The sequence below is a fragment of the Pseudorca crassidens genome, chromosome 7, assembly GCF_039906515.1.
Source record: "Pseudorca crassidens isolate mPseCra1 chromosome 7, mPseCra1.hap1, whole genome shotgun sequence".
Taxonomy (NCBI): Eukaryota; Metazoa; Chordata; class Mammalia; order Artiodactyla; family Delphinidae; genus Pseudorca; species Pseudorca crassidens.
The window spans coordinates 33,058,528-33,079,135 of record NC_090302.1 but is presented as its reverse complement, the minus strand read 5'-3'; the positions used below and the strand labels follow the sequence as shown (position 1 = coordinate 33,079,135).

Genomic DNA, 20,608 nt, shown 5'->3' with positions numbered 1-20,608 from the left:
TGCCTTTTCGCACTTAGTTTGAATCTGCATCCAAACAAGGTCTACTTTGTGTTTGGTTGATGTGTCTCTTAAGTCTCTTTTGGTCTATGATTGCTTCCCACCTACTTTGTTCTTTTTGCCATTGATTTATTGGGAAACCTGGTTCAGTTGTCCTTGGATCCTTTATATTTTGTGCTTTCAGAAGCTGGCACTTGGTGAGGGCCTGGTGAGACCAGCTATGCTGGTGACAGTGTCAGTGGTTTACTACTGCTGAGAAGTTCTTGATCAACACATATCAACACCATAAAACGGCATATTGTTGACCCAGACACTTCTGTTCTAGGAATCAATCCTAAAGGAGATAGATAGTCTGTTGTGTAAAAAGGCTTTGTGTACATGGATGTTAATCTCAGTATTGTCCATAATGGAAAAAAACTAGACACAGTTTAACTAGCCAACAATAGGGGAGTTAACTGAATTAAAGGATGTTCAAATAATGGAACATTATGCAGCTATTAAAATTATACTTATTAGGAGTATTTAATGATGGAGGAAAATACTTACCATATAATGCTAAGTGGAAAAAAAGCTGGTTATGAACTTCAGTATACTGACTGGGCTGACCCTGGAGGAGTCCTAGCCTAGTGGGACCAACACACGCACAACTGAGCTTCAAGTCAGGTGGTCCTACGGTGGTCTTAACTATTTAAAAATAGACACATGCAAAAACCCTGGAAGGAAATACCTTCCCTAAATGTCGGCAGTTGTGGCCTTAAAGTAGTAGAACTGTGAGGGTTGGTAGGTTCCTAATACATGGTGGTTTTTCCGTCAAGGGGGCTTCTGACTTTTCCAATGAGATGTTTAAAAAAATTTTTTTTTAATTTTTCTTTTTTGGCCTCTCCATGTTTGCAGGGGTCTTAGTTCCCCGACCAGGGATTGAACCCGGGCCACGGCAGCGGAAGCACAGAGTCCCAACCACTGTACCACCAGGGAATTCCCATCCAATGAGATTTTTAAAAAGCTCCAAGAAGAGAGAGAGAGAGGGAGAGAGGTGTGGGGAGAAAGGTGAAAGAGAGAGATGAACATGCAGGGTTTCATCGCGGCACTTAAGTAATGAAGATAGATCACCCTAAGTGCCTGTGTCAGGAATTTGTGATGAATTGAAATGGGTGCCCCAATTCCTGAGCAGACAGTTTAATAACACAGTAGGGACAGTCATGGGAGTACCCACTCTGGAATATCTTTTGGATCATTTTGAATCTCAGAGTCACCGAAGGCAGTGGGTGAGAGGGGCATTCATGTCTGGCTCTGCCACACCCCTCTCTCTGTTTATTCATGTATAAAATGGGGATTGTAGAACCTTCTCTCTGGGATGTGGTGAGGATTAAATGAATGAATACATGGAAAACTTTACCTGGCACATAGTACACGCTCAACAAATTAGGTATATAGAACTCCTGCATAAGCCTCCTCTTGAAATAAGCACAGTTTCTGGAGAGAGGAGGGGAGTGGGAAGGGGTGTCCAGTGTTCCACTGACATCTTGTTCTCTTTAGGGTGAAGCTGGGGAGGGGCTTCCTGACCCCCTTGGACCTGCTGGACCCACGGTGAGATTCCCACCTGGGGTTGTCACATGCACAGTGTGCAGGGGATGGGGATGCACAAAACAGCCACAGGCGGATCCTTCCTGTCTGCCCCCAAGTGCCCTCCAGTCAGAGCTCAGTTCTCTTTCCTGTAGCAGGACTCTCTCAGAGAGTCCAGGAGCAGAAACTATTTACATCCCATTTATATCCTGTGCCCTGAAAGACCCCCAGGTCCCTCAAACTAAGCACATCCCAAACTGCACTTGTCACCATGCTCCCAGGCCTGCTCTCCCCACAGGGTTCCCCTGCTCTGGGAATGGTACCCCATCTTCCTGATCATGAAAAGAGAAGCCAGGAAACATCCTCGAGTGCCCCCCCTCAATTCAGTCAGTCCCGAAGCCCCCGAGTCTAGCTGTGCAGCACCTCCTCATCCCTTGGATGCTGGCAACAGCCTCCGTCTCCTCACCTTTATGTCATCACCCCCGTTCTCCCACCTACATGCCCACACTGCCACAACCTGCCTAGACTCAGCTCTAACCCCTAACCCAGCTCTTCCTTATTCGATGATTGAATTAGGCCTTGCCTGGTTCCCATCTTCAGGAACTGAGTACCAGAAAGGTGTTTTGGAAGTTTCCTTTTGTTCTTTGGAGGAATCTGATGGTATTCAACAAGTACATAATGAGTGCCTTCTCAGTGTCAGATCTCATGCTGGACACTGGGCACCCAGAGGTATCTCAGGATTGGGCCGACCCTGGAGGAGTCCTAGCGTAGTGGGACCAACACACGCACAGCTGAGCTTCAAGTCAGGTGGTCCTACTGCCAGATCCAGACCCTCGCAGTTGCTGGTGGGAACACAGAGTAGGAGAGGTGAATTCTCTCTGAAAATGGGGTTGGGCAGGGCTCCATGGAGAAGGTGACCATGGAACTGGGCCTTGAAGGATGAGTAGGGATTTGAAAGGCAGCAGAAGAGGCTGTGAAAGAGTGTCCTGTGTTTGAGGACTGGCTGTGTGTTGGCCGCACAGCAGGGAGGGGGAGAGGGAGGAGGGCAGCTGTAGAGGGGACCAGGAGAAAAAGCCAAAAGGAAAGTTGGCAGCAGCAGTTATAGGGCCACAGAATATGGGAAAACTTTCAGTGACACAGCTGTCCTTGGAGAGTAGCAGGTGAAACTAAGCCGTGGGAACTTTTTCTCTGTACAGGTGGGAGTGGAGGCTGAGGGCTCCAGCCTGGGCTGGGGCGTGGACGTCGGCTCTGGTGACCCAGTGCCCAGCGAGGAGCTGTTAAGAGTAAGTGTGAAGGGTTAAACAGCCTAGTGTCAGGGGCAGCCTTCACGAGGATCCAGGAGGGAGGGACAACAGGGGCCGATAGCAGATGAAAGCAGATTGCCACCGTTGATAACTCTTGCGGCTGATGGTGGGCTCCTGGGACTCACTATCCTTTCCCCTCTATATTTGTATGTTTGGCATTTCCGTCTTCCATCAGTTTTAAGTGAGTCTGAGCCTTAGTTTATAGTCAGGAGCCCCACTTGGCCACTTGCCTCCTTCCCCCGGCAGCCTTCTCCAGCAGGCTCTTTCACAGCAGGTATGCCCATGACCTTCACCTCTACCACCTGGCTCTGCCCCCCACCCCCTTACCCATTACAGAGACCTGCTGGCCTCTTCTCTAGATAGCATTTCACACTTTTGCTTCCAGACCCTTCTCAAAATCCTTCCTACCCTGAGGCGGCCCCCTCCCTGCGTCTCCAGACCACTCATTCTGCCTCTTTGGCGCCTCTTGCTCTCCCAGCCTCTTGCCCAAGGCTGGGCCCCCACTGGTCCCTCTAGATTTCCCCCGGGAGCACCTCTCTTCTCAGCTACATCTCGGGCCTCTGTCCCCAGGGCCCCAACCTCATCTCCATCCCTTCCTCTGAGCCCTTGTGCTGAATCCCCACCTAGAAGGCTCCACTGGGCTGCCCTTCTGCTCACTCATCATGACAGGGCTGGAAGGGTTCAGGACTCACTGGATGAGTGGAGCGGGACCCAGCTGGGACTTCCAAGCTGGTGGCATCAGCCAACCCAGCCCGAGGCTAAAGAGACTAGTACACTGCAGGGATGTTTTTAATAAGGGTTAACAATAGGCAGTTTTGGACTAACCTCTCAGGTAATCAGAAAACTAAATTAGAGCAACTCTGAGAATTCCAACAAATTATATTTTTATTATGTACATACATCTGGGGAGAAAACATGATATAATGTGCTTAAAAAGACCTGGATTCACATCCCAGCTCTTCTCCTAATTAGCTGTGTGTGTGAGCTCTTAGGCAAGTCACATCATGTCACTAAGCCTCAGTTTCCCCATCTTCTAAGTAGGAATACCAGTCTCTACTTGTAGAGTTGTTTTCAGAAATGGAGTGAATGGAACATATATATTTGTCCCCTCCTGCACTGTTTCTTAACAAGGTGTCTATTTTTAGGGTCCTCCAGGTCCCCCAGGCCCACCTGGCTTACCTGGGATTCCAGGAAAACCAGGAACTGATGTTTTCATGGGACCCCCTGGATCCCCTGGAGAAGATGGACCTGCTGGTGAACCTGGTCCCCCGGTAAGCTGCTGAAGCCATTGCCCCCACCCCCGTGCCTATGGGGCTTCCTTTAGCCAGGGAGGGGGTACAGACTGCAGACCCCAGCGCTAAGGCTTACAACAGGGAGCGAGGAACTAGCTAGCGTTTGTAAACAAATTCCTCCTCGGCTGAAACATTACTAAGACTCATAAGAAGCAGCAGCCAGGCTTCCCTGGTGGCTCAGCGGTTAAGAATCCGCCTGCCAATGCAGGAGACACGGGTTCGAGCCCTGGTCCGGGAAGATCCCACATGCGGCAGAGCAGCTAAGCCCGTGTGCCACAACTACTGAGCCCGCGCACCTAGAGCCCGTGCTCCACAACAAGAGAAGCCACCGCAATGAGAAGCCCGTGCAGCGCAGCGAAGAGTAGCCCCTGCTTGTCGCAACTAGGGAAAGCCCGCGAGCAGCAGTGAAGACCCAGCACAGCCAAAAATAAATAAATAAAATTTATTTTTTAAAAAAAGCAGCAGCCAAGAAAAACATCACCCTGCACATTGTTCCGCTGCTTTATCTTAGTGTAGGAAATGCAGGCTCCCGTAGAATCTCGGAATCGTAGAGCACCAGTGCTGGGCCCGGGGGGAGGCCCCCAGAAACTACCTCGTCCAGCCCTGCCCCCGACTCCCCACAGAAGAGAAAATGCAACCCAGAGAGTGAAGGACCCTCGTCCACAGATGCAGAGCCGGCCGTGGCTGAACTGGGGCCAGGACAGGTGTTCTGCTATGGGCTGACACAAGGCTTTGGACCCACTGGCCTCACCCACTTGGTCTTCCCAGCCCTGGCCTCCTTTTCCAAAGAGGGTTCATATTTGATTCTTCTCAGAGATGTTGTGGGCTGATTATCCTTGATGTTCCTCAGGGCCCTGAGGGAAAGCCTGGACTTGATGGAGCCTCTGGCCTTCCTGGAATGAAAGGGGAGAAGGTACGGAGAAGAGGGGGGCGGGCTCCAACACGGGGAATCACCAGGCCCAGCCTGCCTCTCTGACGTCCAAGCCTGACCTTGCCTGATCCCATCCTGGTCCGCGCTGCTGGATGTCTCCCCATCCCGGAGCTCTTTATGCCCAAACCTGCACTCAGCGTCTTCCCCTGCCCACTACTGCATGTCCCCAGCTTCCGTGAATGGCACTGCCATCCACGAGTCCAGCCCCCTGGACTCGAAAGCAGAGTCTTCTCTAACTCCTCCCTCCTCTCCCTTTCCTACCATGAACCATCTGTTGCCAAGACTGGCCAATCTGATGTCCACCTCTCTTTCCGCCCTGACATGACGTTCATCTCTCCTCGCCTGCAGTGTGGCATCAGGCTCCTCGCTGGTGCCCCCTTCTCTCCACCCACAATCCAGCCTCCAGCTACCTGCCCAGTCCATCTTCCTAGAGCAGGCTCTCACCACGCACTGCCCTCTCCACTGAGAAAGCGCCAGCAACCCCCCGTTGCCTGCAGGACAGAGCCCTCACTATGTGCAGACCTTCAAGGCCCTTCCCGGCCTACCTTTCCAGCTCCACCTCGCGCCGCTTCCTTACACACCTGGCCTCCAGGCCAGCCAGCCAGCACTACTGAAAGGCTCTGGGCTTGCACAGCCTCCTGGCCCTGGCCTGTGGTTTCCTCTCTGGCCTGTCCTTTCCCTTTCCTCATTCTCAGAAGTTCCCAGTCCAGGGAAGCTCTCCTGGACTCTGTGAGCAGAAAGTACCCCTCCTTCCTCTGCTTCCCGTTAGCACAGTACTGATTCTGCGGGACCCCTCCAGCCAGGGTCACTGAAGCTGTTGGCTTACCAGTCTGCTCCCAAGCCCAGCCTTTCAAGCAGGGTGTGAGCGCTGTCTGTGTATCCTTAGAACCTAGCCCAGGCTTCTGTGAGCAGTTTGATGCATGAATGAAACTTCTTCAGGCGCCCTTTTTGCCCTCCATTCCTGAGTCTCACACGCCCTCAGTCTCGCTCTTCTCTGTAAGCCCCTATAGTCTTCCGTTAAGGTTAAGCCACGTGGTGCTGTGGGGCGGGGTTCCTGCCCCTGCTGTGCTCCCATGTTCCGCAAATGGGGGAAATAAAGATAAGGTGAGCTTCCTTCTAGAGATGTAGCCGTGAGCTTCACTGGGGTTCAGAGGAGGGAGGGGCCTCCCCTCTGGGGTGGGGACTGGAGGCCTTCTGTGTACCCAACCTGGACGGAGTTTTGGAAAGTGCTGACTCCCTAGACACCGTCCTTGTCACTGAATTTCCAGTTTCCGTCAGCTCTCAGGAGTATTTTTATTGAAACAGTAACTCGATTTTCGTGAAAAGCTCATTTCTCAGAAAAAGAAGAAACAATAGTCGAGCTTTATAGAACTCATTTTACACATACTGTTTCATAAGAAATTAAATTTTGCAGGAAACATCACAAGACTTACTCTCATCTTCCTTGTTCTTCTTACCAGCTTCCCTGCCCCAGACACTCCACCCACACCCCGCCCCACACCCCTCCCACACCCCCCTCCCCACACCCCCCTCACACCCCTCCCCACACACCTCTCCCCCACACACCCCTCCCCACGCAGCCCCCTCCCCACACCCCCCTCCCCACAAACCCCTCCTCACAGACCCCTCCCCATACACACCCCTCCCACACACACCCCTCCCCATACACACCCCTCCCACACACACCCCTCCCCACACACCCCTCTCCCACACACCCCTCCCCACACACCCCTCCTGCACACCCCTCCCCACACAGCCCCCTCCCACACACCCCCTCCCCACACACCCCTCCCAAACACCCCTCCCACACACACCCCTCCCACACACACCCCTCCCCACATGCCCCCCAATACACCCCTCCCCACACCCCCCTCCCCACATAGCCCCCTCCCCACACACCCCCCTCCCCACACCCCCCTCCCCACACCCCTCCCACACACACCCCTCCCCACACACCCCTCCCCACATCCCTCCCACACACACCCCCTCCCACACCCCTCCCCACACAGCCCCCTCCCCACACAGCCCCCTCCCCACACACCCCCCTCCCCATATACCTCTCCCACACACCCCCTCCCCACACACCCCTCCCACACACCCCTCCCACACACCCCCCTCCCACACACACACCCCTCCCACACACACCCCACACACACCCCTCCCCACACACCCCTCCACACACCCCCCTCCCCACACACCCCCTCCACACACACCCCTCCCAACACACCCCTCCCCACACCCCCTCCCCACACACCCCTCCCCCACACCCCTCCCCACACACCCCTCTCCCACACACCCCTCCCCACACAGCCCCCTCCCCACACACCCCTCCCCACACCCCCCCTCCCAATACACCCCTTCCCACACACCCCTCCCCACACCCCCCTCCCAATACACCCCTTCCCACACATCTCTCCCACACACACCCCTCCCCACACACCCCTCCCCGCACACCCCTCCCCACACACCCCCTCCCCGCACACCCCTCCCCACACACACCCCTCCCCACACACCCCTCCCACACACACCCCTCCCCACACACCCCCCTCCCCACCCCCCACACACACCTCTCCCACACACCCCCTCCCCACACACCGCCGTCCCCACACACCCCTCCCCACACACCCCTCCCCACACATCCCCCCTCCCCACACACCCCCGTCCTCACACACCCCTCCCACACACACCCTTCCCCCACCCCTCCCCCGTACCCCTCCCCCACACCCCTCCCCCACACCCCTCCCCACACACCCCTCCCCACACACCCCTCCCCACACACCCCTCCCCACACCCCTCCCACACACACCCCTCCCACAGACACCCCTCCACACACACCCCTCCCCACACACCCCTCCCCACACACCCCTCCCCACACCCCTCCCACAGACACCCCTCCACACACACCCCTCCCCACATCCCTCCCACACACACCCCCTCCCACACACCCCTCCCACACACACCCTTCCCCCCACCCCCTCCCCCATACCCCTCCCCACACACACCCCTCCCCCACACACTCCTCCCCACATACCCCTCCCACACACACCCCTCCCCACACAGCCCCCTCCCCACACACCCCCCTCCCCACACACCCCTCCCTACATACCTCTCCCACACACCCCTCCCACACAGACCCCTCCCCACACACCCCTCCCCTACACCCCCCTCCCCACACACCCCCTCCCCACACACCCCTCCCACATACCCCTCCCACACACACCCCTCCCCACATCCCTCCCACACACACCCCCTCCCCACACACCCCTCTCACACCCCTCCCCCACACCCCTCTCACACAACTCTCCCACACACACTCCTCCCCACACACTGCTCCCACACACACCCCTCTCACACACCCCTCCCCACACACCCCTCCCACACACACCCCTCCCACACACCCCTTCCCACACACCCCTCCCCTACACACCCCTCCCTGGCTGGTCTCAGACTTAAAAATACCCACGCCCATGCCCACATCGGCACACAAACACCCTCACAGGCGCATTCTGCAGCTGCTCAGACGCTCGGTTGTGCACAGAGCAGCAGGCTTGCCCAGACTAATTGTGGCAGATAAATCACATTTTTCTTCCTGGAATTTGCTGTGAGGCCTAATTTGTTGCCCTGTGTGTATACGATGTTTTCTGGTCAAGGAAAAGTAGACTCTAGAAGGACTTTGAAATTTTCATCTGGAGAGCTGGAGGAAAGCCTCGCACATGACATTTACCCCCCACCCCCACGCCCCCCCCCAAAGTAAACCAAGGAGAATAGTCTGAATGTGAAATAACAAAAATTGCTAAAGAAAATGAATAATCTCAGGGATGTAACACCACATAAGATCCAATGATACATTTGATCCTTGATGCCCCTCTACAATCTCTGCTCAGCTTACACACCTTCAGTGACAGGGGACTCATTTCCTGCCTTTATATGTACAAGCTGGATAAAATCATCTGTTTCTGAGAAAGATAAATCAAGGTCCCACATATCTTCTAGAACTTCCTTTGAAACTGCTACAAGGTGTACTTTTGATTTGAAAAGAGTCAGGAAAGCAATTGAAAAAGTACAGTTTTTTACCTTATGAACACCTTTTTCTTGAACGGGGTCAACTGGCAACACAATAATAATGTTTTCAGAGGATAGAGTCCAAAAGTCAAGAGATGGGACTAAGTTAACTTCTATTTCACAATATCCCTGACTGTGATTTGACTTGTTACTTGAAAAATGCATAAGGTTGGTACTTCCTTCAAGGACAGATTGCGTCAGGCAGCAGAAGATGGTGTGGCTGGTCACACCCAAGAAAAGCAGACAAAGAAACTGTAGCCTGCAGATTGGGCAACAAAACTGGAACCCGATTCTTTCTGTTTCTGCCCGGGATAAAAGGTCACACTTAATTTTTCCCATGTCAGGCCAGCAGGCGGGGAAGTGACAGAGTCTAGCCAGCCAGCCTTGCTTCCTTCTGCAAGCACCCCTCTCCTCCCACCATCCCATAGAGTAACGGGATTCTTTCTGTGATTCTCTCTTCAGGTGTGTCTCTTCTGTTATTCAACCCTTCTGTAGAGTACTTTCTCTCAGCAGTTATATATTTTTGTCTCTAAGGTCTCTAATTGATTTTTTCTTTTTTAAAAAATTTATTTATTTTTGGCTGTGTTGGGTCTTTGTTGCTGCGTGCGGGCTTTCTCTAGCTGTGCTGAGCAGGTGCTACTCTTCACTGTGGTGCACGGGCTTATCATTGCGGTGGCTTCTCTTGCTGCGGAATACAGGCCCTAGGCGCACAGGCTTTAGAGCGCAGGCTCAGTAGTTGTGGCGCACAGGCTTAACTGCTCCACAGCATGTGGGATCTTCCCGCACCAGGGCTCGAACCTGGGTCCCCTGCATTGGCAGGCGGACTCCTAACCACTGTGCCACCAGAGAAGCCCTGATTCTTTACTATAACCACTGTTCTTATTTCATAATAGTTTGTCCTTGTTTCTTGGCTGTAATATCCTCCCTTTTCTCCCTGAGAATATATAGTATTTACTTAGACTCCTGATTGGATCGTGTTCTTAGCTGTTTCCTCAGGAAACCTTCCATGGTTGATGTTGTCGTTTCTCTTTCGGAGTGTTGCCTCTCCTCAAATGTGTAGTGTTTCTTGTTTGTGTGTTTGCTTTAGAAATTGGAATCCCTCTTTAGTCTGTTTCCCGCCTCTGTACAAATTACTAGGGAGTTGGGTGGTAGCTACTTCTGCAGGTTTCAGGAAGGCGACGGGAAGAGTAGGATGTACCATCAGGCAGGGTACCTCAACAGCTGATCTTAGGTGTTTGGGGTACCCCTGGACCTCCCAGGGTCCACTAGCCACCTGGGGCTCTGCCCTATCCCTTTGCTCTAGTAAACAACTCTTATTATCCTTGTAGCAGGAGTGGAAGTGGGAGGTGAGGGGAGATGGGCAGGGCTCCATGGCTATCTAGCTCCAGAGTTTCAACCTATCTCCCTGTCAGAGCCACACCCTGCTCCTGGCTTCCGCTCTTCCCTTGCCTGCTATTTTTCTACCTGTGGTTCCTCTCCACCACTGGAGCCTCTGGTTTCAGCTTCCCATGTTTTCTCTTTGCCATTCCTCACTGTTTCAGATTCAGTATCACTCGCCATCTTATTTTTGAGCATGACTATTTTGGAACTATCCACTCTGTCATTGCTATGGATTTGATATAGGAAGGGGAATCTGGCCCAGGGAAAGAGGGGTTTGGGAGAAGGCACAGCCTTAGATGGCGGGTGTATCATGGTGTCAGGGCCTTCTGTGTGGCCGTGCAATTGCTGGCTTCTTCTCTTGTGGGTGCTTCTGTGGTTTCCTTGGAGGTTCTCTAGCGGGGAGCCCCCGACTGCAGTCCTCTGATGTAGTGCAGTGTCTCCTGTGCTGGCCACTCCTGACCATCTGCCCCCATCGGTCCTCCCCTCTATCTGAGCTCGCAGCTGACTCCTTTCCTTGGGATCCACATCTGACCCCCCCAGGAAACCTGTACTGTGTCTCCCATTGGCGGTGGACACGCAACCTGCTTTAGAGACCCCACCCCACCCCCATTTTGGGGCTATTCCAGCCAGATTTTGGTCTTTAGATTTTTCCAGAAGAGAACCAGCCATCATCCACATATCCCCAGAAGCCTAGGGAATACGTATCAAATTCTTGAAGTCCCTTCCCTTGGCTTCGAGGAGGGGAATCGGGCCCACCCAGTACACTGACAGCTCTCCAAGGGAATTCTCCCTCTACAATCTCTTCCTGGTTAATCTTCAACTTCTCCTTTTCACTCTTGAGGTAGGTGATGAGATAATAGTTGGAAGATGGGTTTCACAAGCTTTCAGCATGACCTGCTTAGCAAACTCACAACTACTGTAATGGGCTCAGGTTTGAGACATCAGTCAGAACTGAGCAGGAAGAGTCCCATTTTAATGTCCTGTTACTTAAGAGTCTGAAATCCTGTGTTTTCTTTTAAACGTACCTAATGAAATATATATTAATTGGCCCCGATTTTTTTTTTCAGGGAGCAAGAGGACGTAATGGCTCATTTGGTGAAAAGGTAAAAAATGAAAATGAAGAAGAAAAAGCTTTCTCCTCCTTCCTCCCCTCTCTCTGAGTTTAGTATAATTGAACTGTTGGGCTAGAGTATTGAATGTATAAATGTCATGGATCAGAGAGAAACATCTGGAAGGAACTGCTTGGGAAAGGCAGAACAGCTGGAGCAGAGTGAATAACCCACCAGGTTTTCTCCTTTCTCACCCACCCCACCCTAATTCATTCAATGAGCGCCATTAGCTTATCTCCAAGTGAAATGTCAATTGGCAAGATGGCTGTTTCTGTACAATCAAGTAGCGCTGATCAGAGAATCCAACGATCTAATTAAGTTCAAAGAACAATTTTCTGACTCGGTTGCGGATGTTGTTCCTTCCATGAGTGACTCCAAGGCTAGATAATCAGCCTGTCCCCTTCCTTACAGGGTGATCCCGGCAACAGAGGCTTACCAGGACCCCCAGGGAAAAATGGACAAGTTGGCGCTCCTGGGGTCATGGGACCCCCAGGGCCCCCTGGACCCCCTGGGCCCCGAGGTCCTGGATGTACAATGGGACTTGGATTTGAGGTGCGTTTCCTCCTTTCTGTGGTTAAAGAACAACGTGCGCTAAGGACTACCGGAAAGGCCAGCTAACTGAACGCCAAGGTGGTGCTGATTCCCCACTGAGCCCCAGCTCCCAGCATCACACCTGGCACAGGGAGGTGATCGGGAATCAGTACTGAAATTCTCATTCTTCTTCCTTCCCTAGGATACTGAAGGCTCTGGGAGCATCAGGATGTTGCAGGAGCCCAGAATCTCTGGACCAACGGCTTCAAGTGTAGGTTGACTTTTTACACCTTCATTTTGAGGATTGTCATGCTGTCACGCTGGAGTGGAGAGGCTGTGGGGTGCCATCCTGGCTCTCCTACTTTCTCTAATTTACCCGCTCTGCGCCTTCAGCTTCCAGCTGTGTGGTGGGGAGACCAGGTGCTCTTTATAGCTTGTTTCTTTGAGGAGTAGCACAGAGGTTTTGCACAAAACATCATGTGGGAAAACTTGAAAATTATCTTTCTCTCTCTCCGCAGTCCCTTACCATCAGGCATCTCTGCTTCATTGCCTCCTTCCTGCCGCCCATTCAAGACTCACACTTTGCCCCGTTTCAGAATCCCTTGCTCCTAACAAGTACCCTCCCCCACTACATCTACCCCCCAGGGAGGTGTTGTCCATCTTCTTCTATGACACCTGCTCTCAAGAGGACCAATCCCCAGGATCTCATTATATTTGAGATCCAAGTGGTACCCAGAGCTGAGCACACCAGTGCAAGAGGAGCTGAGCCTCACCAAGGGGAGCAGCACAGCCCCCTCCATGATTGAATAGGAAGACCTCCCCCACACCCCAGATGCAGAGTGCTCTGGGTTCAGGGTCAAAAGGACACTCACCCCGTGCTGGGAGAGGGCCTCTGGTCCTCTTACTGTCTGGGAGATATTCCTTCCTTCTGACTCTGTAAGGGGAATTTGCCCCTCATCTTTTGCTCCCATTATCTGGGACAAAATCCTTGTAAGAGCTTAGGGAGAGATGGCAAGATGGGAGGATAGATGGAGCGTGGACAAAGTGAATAGAAAAAAACCCAAAGAATATTTGTTTGTCTGTTTTGCCAGGGTCCCAAAGGAGAAAAAGGAGACCAGGGACCCAAGGTGAGGTCACAGATCTGAAGTGGGGGTGAGAGAAATTTTCAGCCTGGTTCTAGGGGCATTATCCACATACAGTGAATTTTTTTTCCACTCTCACTGCTATATCCAGGGTGAAAGAGGGATGGATGGAGCCAGCATTGTGGGACCCCCTGGGCCCAGGGGGCTACCAGGGCGCATCGAGGTCTTATCTAGTGTGAGTATCACCAGCATGGCTGCTTTTGCTAAAGGGGAGGGAAGGTTGTCCACAACTTCAGGGCCTTCAGGGCTGCTCTTTATGCAGGGGGCACGTAGCTGGCGTCTGGTGTTGGAGTTCCTACCTGCCAGCATGGCCCACCTGTCTGTTCCTACCCTGGTACCACTATTGTCACACATAGTGTGTCCAGAACCCTCTCTTCTGGTTGGCAGCATTTGCAGTCAGGAGACTGAGTGTAACAGAGCTGTAACCAAGAGGCAAGGAACATAAGTGGGGGAATGAGGGAGGAAAGATGGTTTAGGTTATGAGAAATCAAGGAAGACTTTCTGGAAGAAGTCTCCTTGAGCAGGGACTTGAAAGCTAAGAAGGATTTACCAGGTAAGTATGGAGGACAGGACTTCCAGAACTCAGGTGGTCAAGACACTCTGAGCCGAAGCGCAGAAGAGAAAAACATGGATGTGTCCAAGGCACAGGGAGCTGATGGGCATGGGGGTGGGTGGAGAGCGATGGAAATTTGGAGAGAAGACTGGGATGTGGGCTGGGACACGATCACAGCCACTGAATATTAGAACATCACATTTGTGAAAAACTCTTGCCCTTCCAAGAGAAATAATGTCATACTGGGACATGACAGAAAGACAAAAAGTCCCAAATAAGTGGAAAAAAGAATGACTAGAGTTTTTTTTTTTTTAAAGTATGATTAAAAAATATCAAGTATAGGTAAGGGTGTAGTGAAATAGATAATCTCACATACTTTGTTGGAAGTGTAAGTTGTACGGCCCCTTTAGACAGCTCTTTGGCAATCTGCTAAAACTAAAAATGTTCATACTGAAAACTTCCATATGGAAAGACCTCCATGCTGTATGATTGAGTGAAAAAAGCAAGTTGAAGAATAATACCTGCAGCCTGATGCCATTTATATAAAATAACCACATGGACAAACACACACACACACACCCAACAACACTGTTTTCTGTGGGTATTAATATTAATTTATAATTATATAACATAAATATAATATTTAAATATATATATTTAAAATTATAAAAGAAAAGAGGCATTTACGTATGGTGCAATTTTAAGATTAATCGAAGAGGAAAGTGATAAGGCGGCTCAGGGCTGTGTTGTAAGTGGGAGGGATGAGTGTGTTGGTAGTGGGTGGGTGTTGCCAGTGTCTGCTTGTGTCTGCCATGCGGGGTGACTTCAGTTAAAGCCTCACAGCCAGGAGCAAGGTGGGACACGTGCCACCCTCTGTCTCTTTGTCTGATTTTTCTCTTTTCAGCCTTTGATCAACATCACCCATGGATTCATGAATCTTTCGGACATTCCTGAGCTCGTCGGGCCTCCGGTGTGTATCCACAGCTGCCCTAGAGTGAGGGTCCTACCCAGACACCCCAGCTGAAACTAAGTTGGGTTGGTTTGGAATCCTTTGAGCTCCTGAAGCATAGAGCTAGAGTGTCTCGAAGTAGTGAATAGAAAGAGAGCTTTGCATTTCTGAGAAGTTGCTGTCACATTAATTTGTGCAGGGAGTTTTGTCCAGTGCAGTGGAAGCTTCCAGTCCCTTGCATCAGAAATATGTGTAATGGAAATCAGAGAATCATAAGTAACAAATTGATAGATGTCTGAGCAGTGCTTTGGGCATGCTTTTATTTACATGATCTCATTTCCCAGAATGGGAGGAGCCTAGAGAGACCTATCCTTGTGCTGATGGGGAAACTGGCGCATGAGGAGGGAATGTGACTGGCTTCAGTCTTTCTGGCCCCATTTAGAGATTAGGAACGCACAAAGAAGCTACGTTATTTCTGCAAGTCCACAGAGTCTGTCCATGACACAACAGGACCTAAGAGGAAGGAAGCTTCCTCCTGCAGTCTGTGCAATGAATCCACACTGCATCTTCCATATCTGCTGGTGACAGCTGGGAAGAGAGGAAAGAGCTCTGGCCCTAGGAGCCTTGGGTTCCAGCCCCATCTCCTCTACATAATGCTCTGAGACTCTCATCATCTCTCTGATAACACCTCACCAGCCTTTGGGGCAGCTTATAAGAGGTGATGGATGCGAAACTGCTTTGCAAACTGTGGCACTCTGTGGAAGCCGACACAGAGATTGAGGCTTATACTTCCACAGCTGCGCAGTCCAGATGTCTGCCGGGGCCACCCGCCCTGCAGTCCCCAATGAGGTTGGCCTGAACCTCTGCCATCCACATCCTAGGGAAAATTCAGTGCTCTCCCCAAGGCTTCTGCAAATATCTGCACGATTCCTTTAGAGCCGGTATCTCCTGCTGAGTGGCCTCTGTTGGTGGGTCATTTCACTGTCTCTTCTGTACTACATCCAGTGGGTCTCCCTTTCCTTGATTTCTACTAAAATCATCCAGAACACCCCAGTAAGCAAAGCCTAAAGCAAACAAGCAAGTCATTTCACAAAAGTTTTTCCCAAACTATTGGGGGTTTAGAGTGTTAGGTGGCTTAATTCTAAAGCAAAACACAGACAGCCTAAGATCTAAGAATCAACATCTCCGTTCTAAGAGTCCTTGGGCCTTGTCTGCCCCCACCCCTTCTCTCTTTTCCCCACCTGAGGATCCTCCTCCTGTTCCAATCCCTGACCTCCTCTTTGGCAAATCCAGGCCCTGAAGGGGAAGATTAAGATTTTCCAACTCAGAGGCAGTTCCCTCCCAGCTGTACCTTTATACTTTTCCACTCTACTATATGTACATCATATAGATATATGTATATAGTATATTATATGTATACACACACACACACACACACACACACACACACGTTAGTCCTTTGTTACTTCTGCATCCTCAGATTCAACAAACCTTGGATAAAAAGTGCTGAAAAAAAAAATTCCAGAAAGCTTCAAAAAGCAAAACTTGAATTTGCTGCATGCTAGCAATTATTTACATAGCTTTTACATTGGTTTTACAGCTATTTACATAGCATTTACATTGTATTAGGTGTTATAAGTAATCTAGAGATGATTTAAAGTGTATGGGTATATGGAGTATGTATGTAGGTTATATGCCAACACTACACCATTTTATATAAGGGCCTTGAGCATCTGCGGATTTTGGTATCCAAAGGGGATCCTGAAACCAATAGCCCTCGGATACCAAGGGACGACTGTACAGTATATTGAGAAAGTTGTTGCCGTTCAGTTATATCTCTCTGTATATATATATTCTGCCAAACTCTATGTCTTTAATAGGTATGTGGGTATCTGGGCTTGGAGGAAAAAGAGTCCTGGCCCCATGTGGAGTGAACCACAAATTTTCTGTTTCCTGGAGCCTTTAAAATGGCTGGTCCTTTAAAATCCTCCCTCTTACTGAGGGAAAAGAACTGAATCTCACCAACTGCCCCCACTTCCACCCCCAAATACCCCAGCACACCCTTTGGGCCCACTCCTCAGAGTTTAGGAACTTGTTTTCTGAGAATATTTGTGGAGGTTGAGCACTGCATTCATTGCCCCAGAGGTTTCTGATGCTGAGTGATTTCACGGAAGAGGAGGGTGGGACTTAAAGTGCTGAGAGTCCTGGCTCGGGGGAGCAGAGGCTCCAGACTCCTGAGCAGCTCCTGACTCTGTGCTGACTAGTGTGTGACTGCACGGTTCCTTCCCCTCCCGGGCCGCGGCATCCTCTGCAAAATGGATCCTGAGCCCCACTGTGTGGGAACATGCTTGGGCCTTTGGAAGGTGCTGGAGGGAGTGGGCCCCTGAGGTACAGGTTCCTGTTGGCCTGGCAATGCTGCTCCTAACCTGCCTGCTTTGTCTGTCTGTGTCACAGGGCCCCGAGGGCATGCCTGGGCTGCCAGGATTTCAAGTGAGTAGCACAGTAGCCATCTTCCTTTGTGCCCCGAGGCTGTATGCATTCTGTTCCTTCCACCTGGAATACCGTTCCTCTCCATCTGCACAACTGACCTCTAGCGCCGTCTTGTTCATGTAGCCTTTCCTCATTGCCCCCATCTGGAGTGATCCTTCCCTCCTTTGAATCCCATAGGGCTTTATTTTCACCTCTGCTGTCGTTCTTTTCTGTCTTGAATAACAGTTATTTGTACCCTTATTGTTTTTTCCTGAACTGTACTGTGACCAGCTTGCAGGGGGTCAGGTCTTGTTCATCTCTTTCTAGCCCAGGGCAGCCAGAGCCAGAGCTGGAGTCAGTGGTTGGCTTCCTATAAATGAGTGGATGAATCAAGCATTTCAAATAGATAGAGTCCGAGTAGATAAAATCCCTGGAGAGAGAGGACGGTGGCGATGGAGGATGGAGAGAGGGGAATCATAGCCTGGAAGTCCAAAATTAATAGTCTGTGTGCACCACGCTATGGGGCTTCCACCATGGAAGGTGAAAATGCATTTCTGTGTAGCAAGTGATCAGTTTAGTCTAAAAGTTTGAGCCTGCACTGAAGCCCAAGGCTCCAGAGTGAAATCTGCACAATTTCTCCATACATTGCAGCTCTGAAACGCCCAATGCCAATGGTGACACGCGCTGCTTCCAGGATAAATGAACGAAATTTATCAAAAAATGTAATAGAGGGCTTCCCTGGTGGCGCAGTGGCTGAGAGTCCGCCTGCTGATGCAGGGGACACGGGTTCGTGCCCCGGTCCGGGAAGATCCCACATGCCGCGGAGCGGCTGGGCCCGTGAGCCATGGCCGCTGAGCCTGTGCGTCCGGAGCCTGTGCTCCGCAATGGGAGAGGCCACAACAGTGAGAGGCCCGCGTACAGCAAAAAAAAAAAAAAAAAAAAAAAAAAAAGTAATAGAAACTTGTTGTTGATGGTAGAATTATAATGATCTCTTTTTCTTTTTTTAATACTTTTCTGAACTTCTACATTTTTTAAAAGGAGCATGTGCTATGCTGACACTAAAAATACATGGGAACTAGACATTAAAAAACAGGAGAGGGTGGCAGCCATGGAGAAGACCTCTTAATTAGGAAGAGAAGAGGCCAGAACTGTGAGCTTGAGCTCCAGCCCCACCTTGGCTGCTCCAAAGCCAGAGCATTTTCCAGACACATTTTTCTCTAAATGAGTGGTTCTGTGTTCCCGAGGGAGCCCTAGGCTCCCCAGAAGAGCCTTTGGGACCACTTCAGGAGTAAGGAGGGGGCCAAGTAGGCAGGATCCAGGCCACTGCTGAGGCTCCATTTGATGTATTTTATACATTGGGCTTTTGTTTGACTTTACTTGAAAAAGGAGAATAAAAAGAGTTTCACTGCTAAAAAATAATAGTAACAAATATTTGAAGGCCACTGCGTTAACCCAGAAGGTAGGGACTTGTGAAAAGGTAAATTGCAATAAAGTGTTGAACCTCTTTTTTAGGGGCAGACGTCTGGCAGTGTGAGTCATTGTCACAGATATTAAGTGTATGTTGGAGTTGAGACGAGGTCACCTCTGACCGGGTGTGCAGAATTTTGGTTCTGCAGAGGGAATGGCGGTGGCGGGCGGGTGAGGGGTGCAGAGAGGCTAAGGGGATAGGCTCGCCCCTGGTGGAGTGACAGGAGTGGAAGATGAGGCGCTGAGGCCGGCTGGGATCAGTTTGGGTGTCAGGCTCGGATGTTTGGATCCCATCCCATAGGTAGTGGGGAGCCAGAGAAGGGGCAGGATTCATGGAGGGTGAATGATGGGGGCGGTGGGCTGCAGGACGGCCCCGAGGACCCATGGGTGAGCAGAGGCAGTAGGCAGTTTCAATGGTGCCCATTGGAGGAAACCACAGTTCAAAGAGGAGTGGGGCCTCCAGGCCGCCTAACACTCAGTGCTGTCTTCTTTCCACCAGACCACAATTTCTAGACCACTTAATATTAGGAAAACATCGTGACTAATTGTGACTTCCACTGGCACTCTGTGTTCTTTTACTTTTTGGAACAACAACTTTGTTTAGTTAAAGCATTTTAATCTTAACAAACCACCGAATACCCTCCAATGATTCCTTCTAGGGACCCAGAGGACCAAAAGGTGACACTGGTGTGCCTGGATTTCCAGGACTAAAAGGAGAACAGGTAAGAAGGGCCCAGCTATCTGGGTGGGATTGTGCTCTAGAACCTGGTAAATATTTCGAATGGGCTGAAAGTAGCTGTTAACTTTTTAAAAATTTGAGATATAACTCACACACCATAAAATTCACCCCTTTCAATTGTGAAATTCAGTGACTTTTAGTATATTCACAAGGTTGTGCAGCCATCACCACTACCTAATTCTAGAATATTTTCATCATGCCCAAAGAAACACTGTATCTAGTAGCAGTCACTCCCCGGCTGTTAACTTTCATGATCTCAAGGTTCTTCCAGGGTGAAGGTGGGGTGGGTGGAGAAGCAGATTTTCATCATAGTTTGGAAAGAGAACTCAACCCAACGCTCCCTTGAATGCTATGCTTTGTCTAACTGCCCGCGGGCACCTGCATTAGAGTGTGCACTCCCCGAGGGCAGGCACATCCACTTTCTTTTCTGTAGCTCCAGTACTTAGCACTGCGCCTGGTACACAAATGGCACTTAAAACATTTGTTGGATGAAAAGATGTATAAGTAATGAATACAATGATGCTAATATTTAGAAGTCATTATTTTATTAAACTATTATTAGTGTAAGTGGGGGCATTCCACACTTGGATGGCAGTCTTGGTCCAGAAGTTGTGGAATATTTAGCATGCAGAGCATTTCCTGAAAATTCCAAGGGCATTGAAGTGACCTTTGTACCCTTCCACATTTGCCTCTTAGAATTAATTTCCCAGTTGGTTTTTATAGATAAGGGGAGAGTGACGTCCATAAATGGATTGCAGTTATTCTGGATTGGATTCATTTATTCATCCATCCATTTATATACTCATCCAGGTTACATCCATTCCCTAAGGTGTGCCAGCCAGTTTCCTATACTAGGCACTAGGGATAGAGAAATAAGATGTGAGGAACAGACATGCAGACAGCCAGCAGAGTGCATGGTCATTGCTGTAACAGGGGTCTGTATAAAGCCAGTGGGAGCAGCCCTGAGCCTGCCTTGGGGAGTCAAGGAGGGTGTGTGTGTCTCTAAGAGGAGGGAGCATTAGGCTACTCTCTTTCCTTCCTCCCCTCACCGTTTTCCACTAGCCCCATGGAGGGGGAGAGAGTCTCCAGTGTCTGTTGGGCCACAGTTCCAGGAGGTGGA

At 50.6% G+C, this 20,608-nt stretch overlaps 1 protein-coding gene across 3 annotated transcripts in view; it reads left to right on the top strand.

Moving 5' to 3' along the window:
* COL15A1 (collagen type XV alpha 1 chain) overlaps positions 1-20,608 on the top strand; it is a 102,591-nt gene that overhangs the window by 55,042 nt on the left and 26,941 nt on the right. For all 3 annotated transcript variants that reach the window (XM_067743836.1, XM_067743834.1, XM_067743835.1), the window contains 12 exons: positions 1,534-1,584; positions 2,757-2,843; positions 4,010-4,135; positions 5,007-5,069; positions 11,597-11,632; positions 12,050-12,190; positions 12,372-12,440; positions 13,261-13,296; positions 13,403-13,486; positions 14,769-14,834; positions 17,268-17,303; positions 19,409-19,471. In XM_067743836.1, coding sequence (XP_067599937.1) covers positions 1,534-1,584; positions 2,757-2,843; positions 4,010-4,135; positions 5,007-5,069; positions 11,597-11,632; positions 12,050-12,190; positions 12,372-12,440; positions 13,261-13,296; positions 13,403-13,486; positions 14,769-14,834; positions 17,268-17,303; positions 19,409-19,471 — 858 coding nt within the window. The remainder of the gene's footprint in view (positions 1-1,533; positions 1,585-2,756; positions 2,844-4,009; positions 4,136-5,006; positions 5,070-11,596; positions 11,633-12,049; positions 12,191-12,371; positions 12,441-13,260; positions 13,297-13,402; positions 13,487-14,768; positions 14,835-17,267; positions 17,304-19,408; positions 19,472-20,608) is intronic.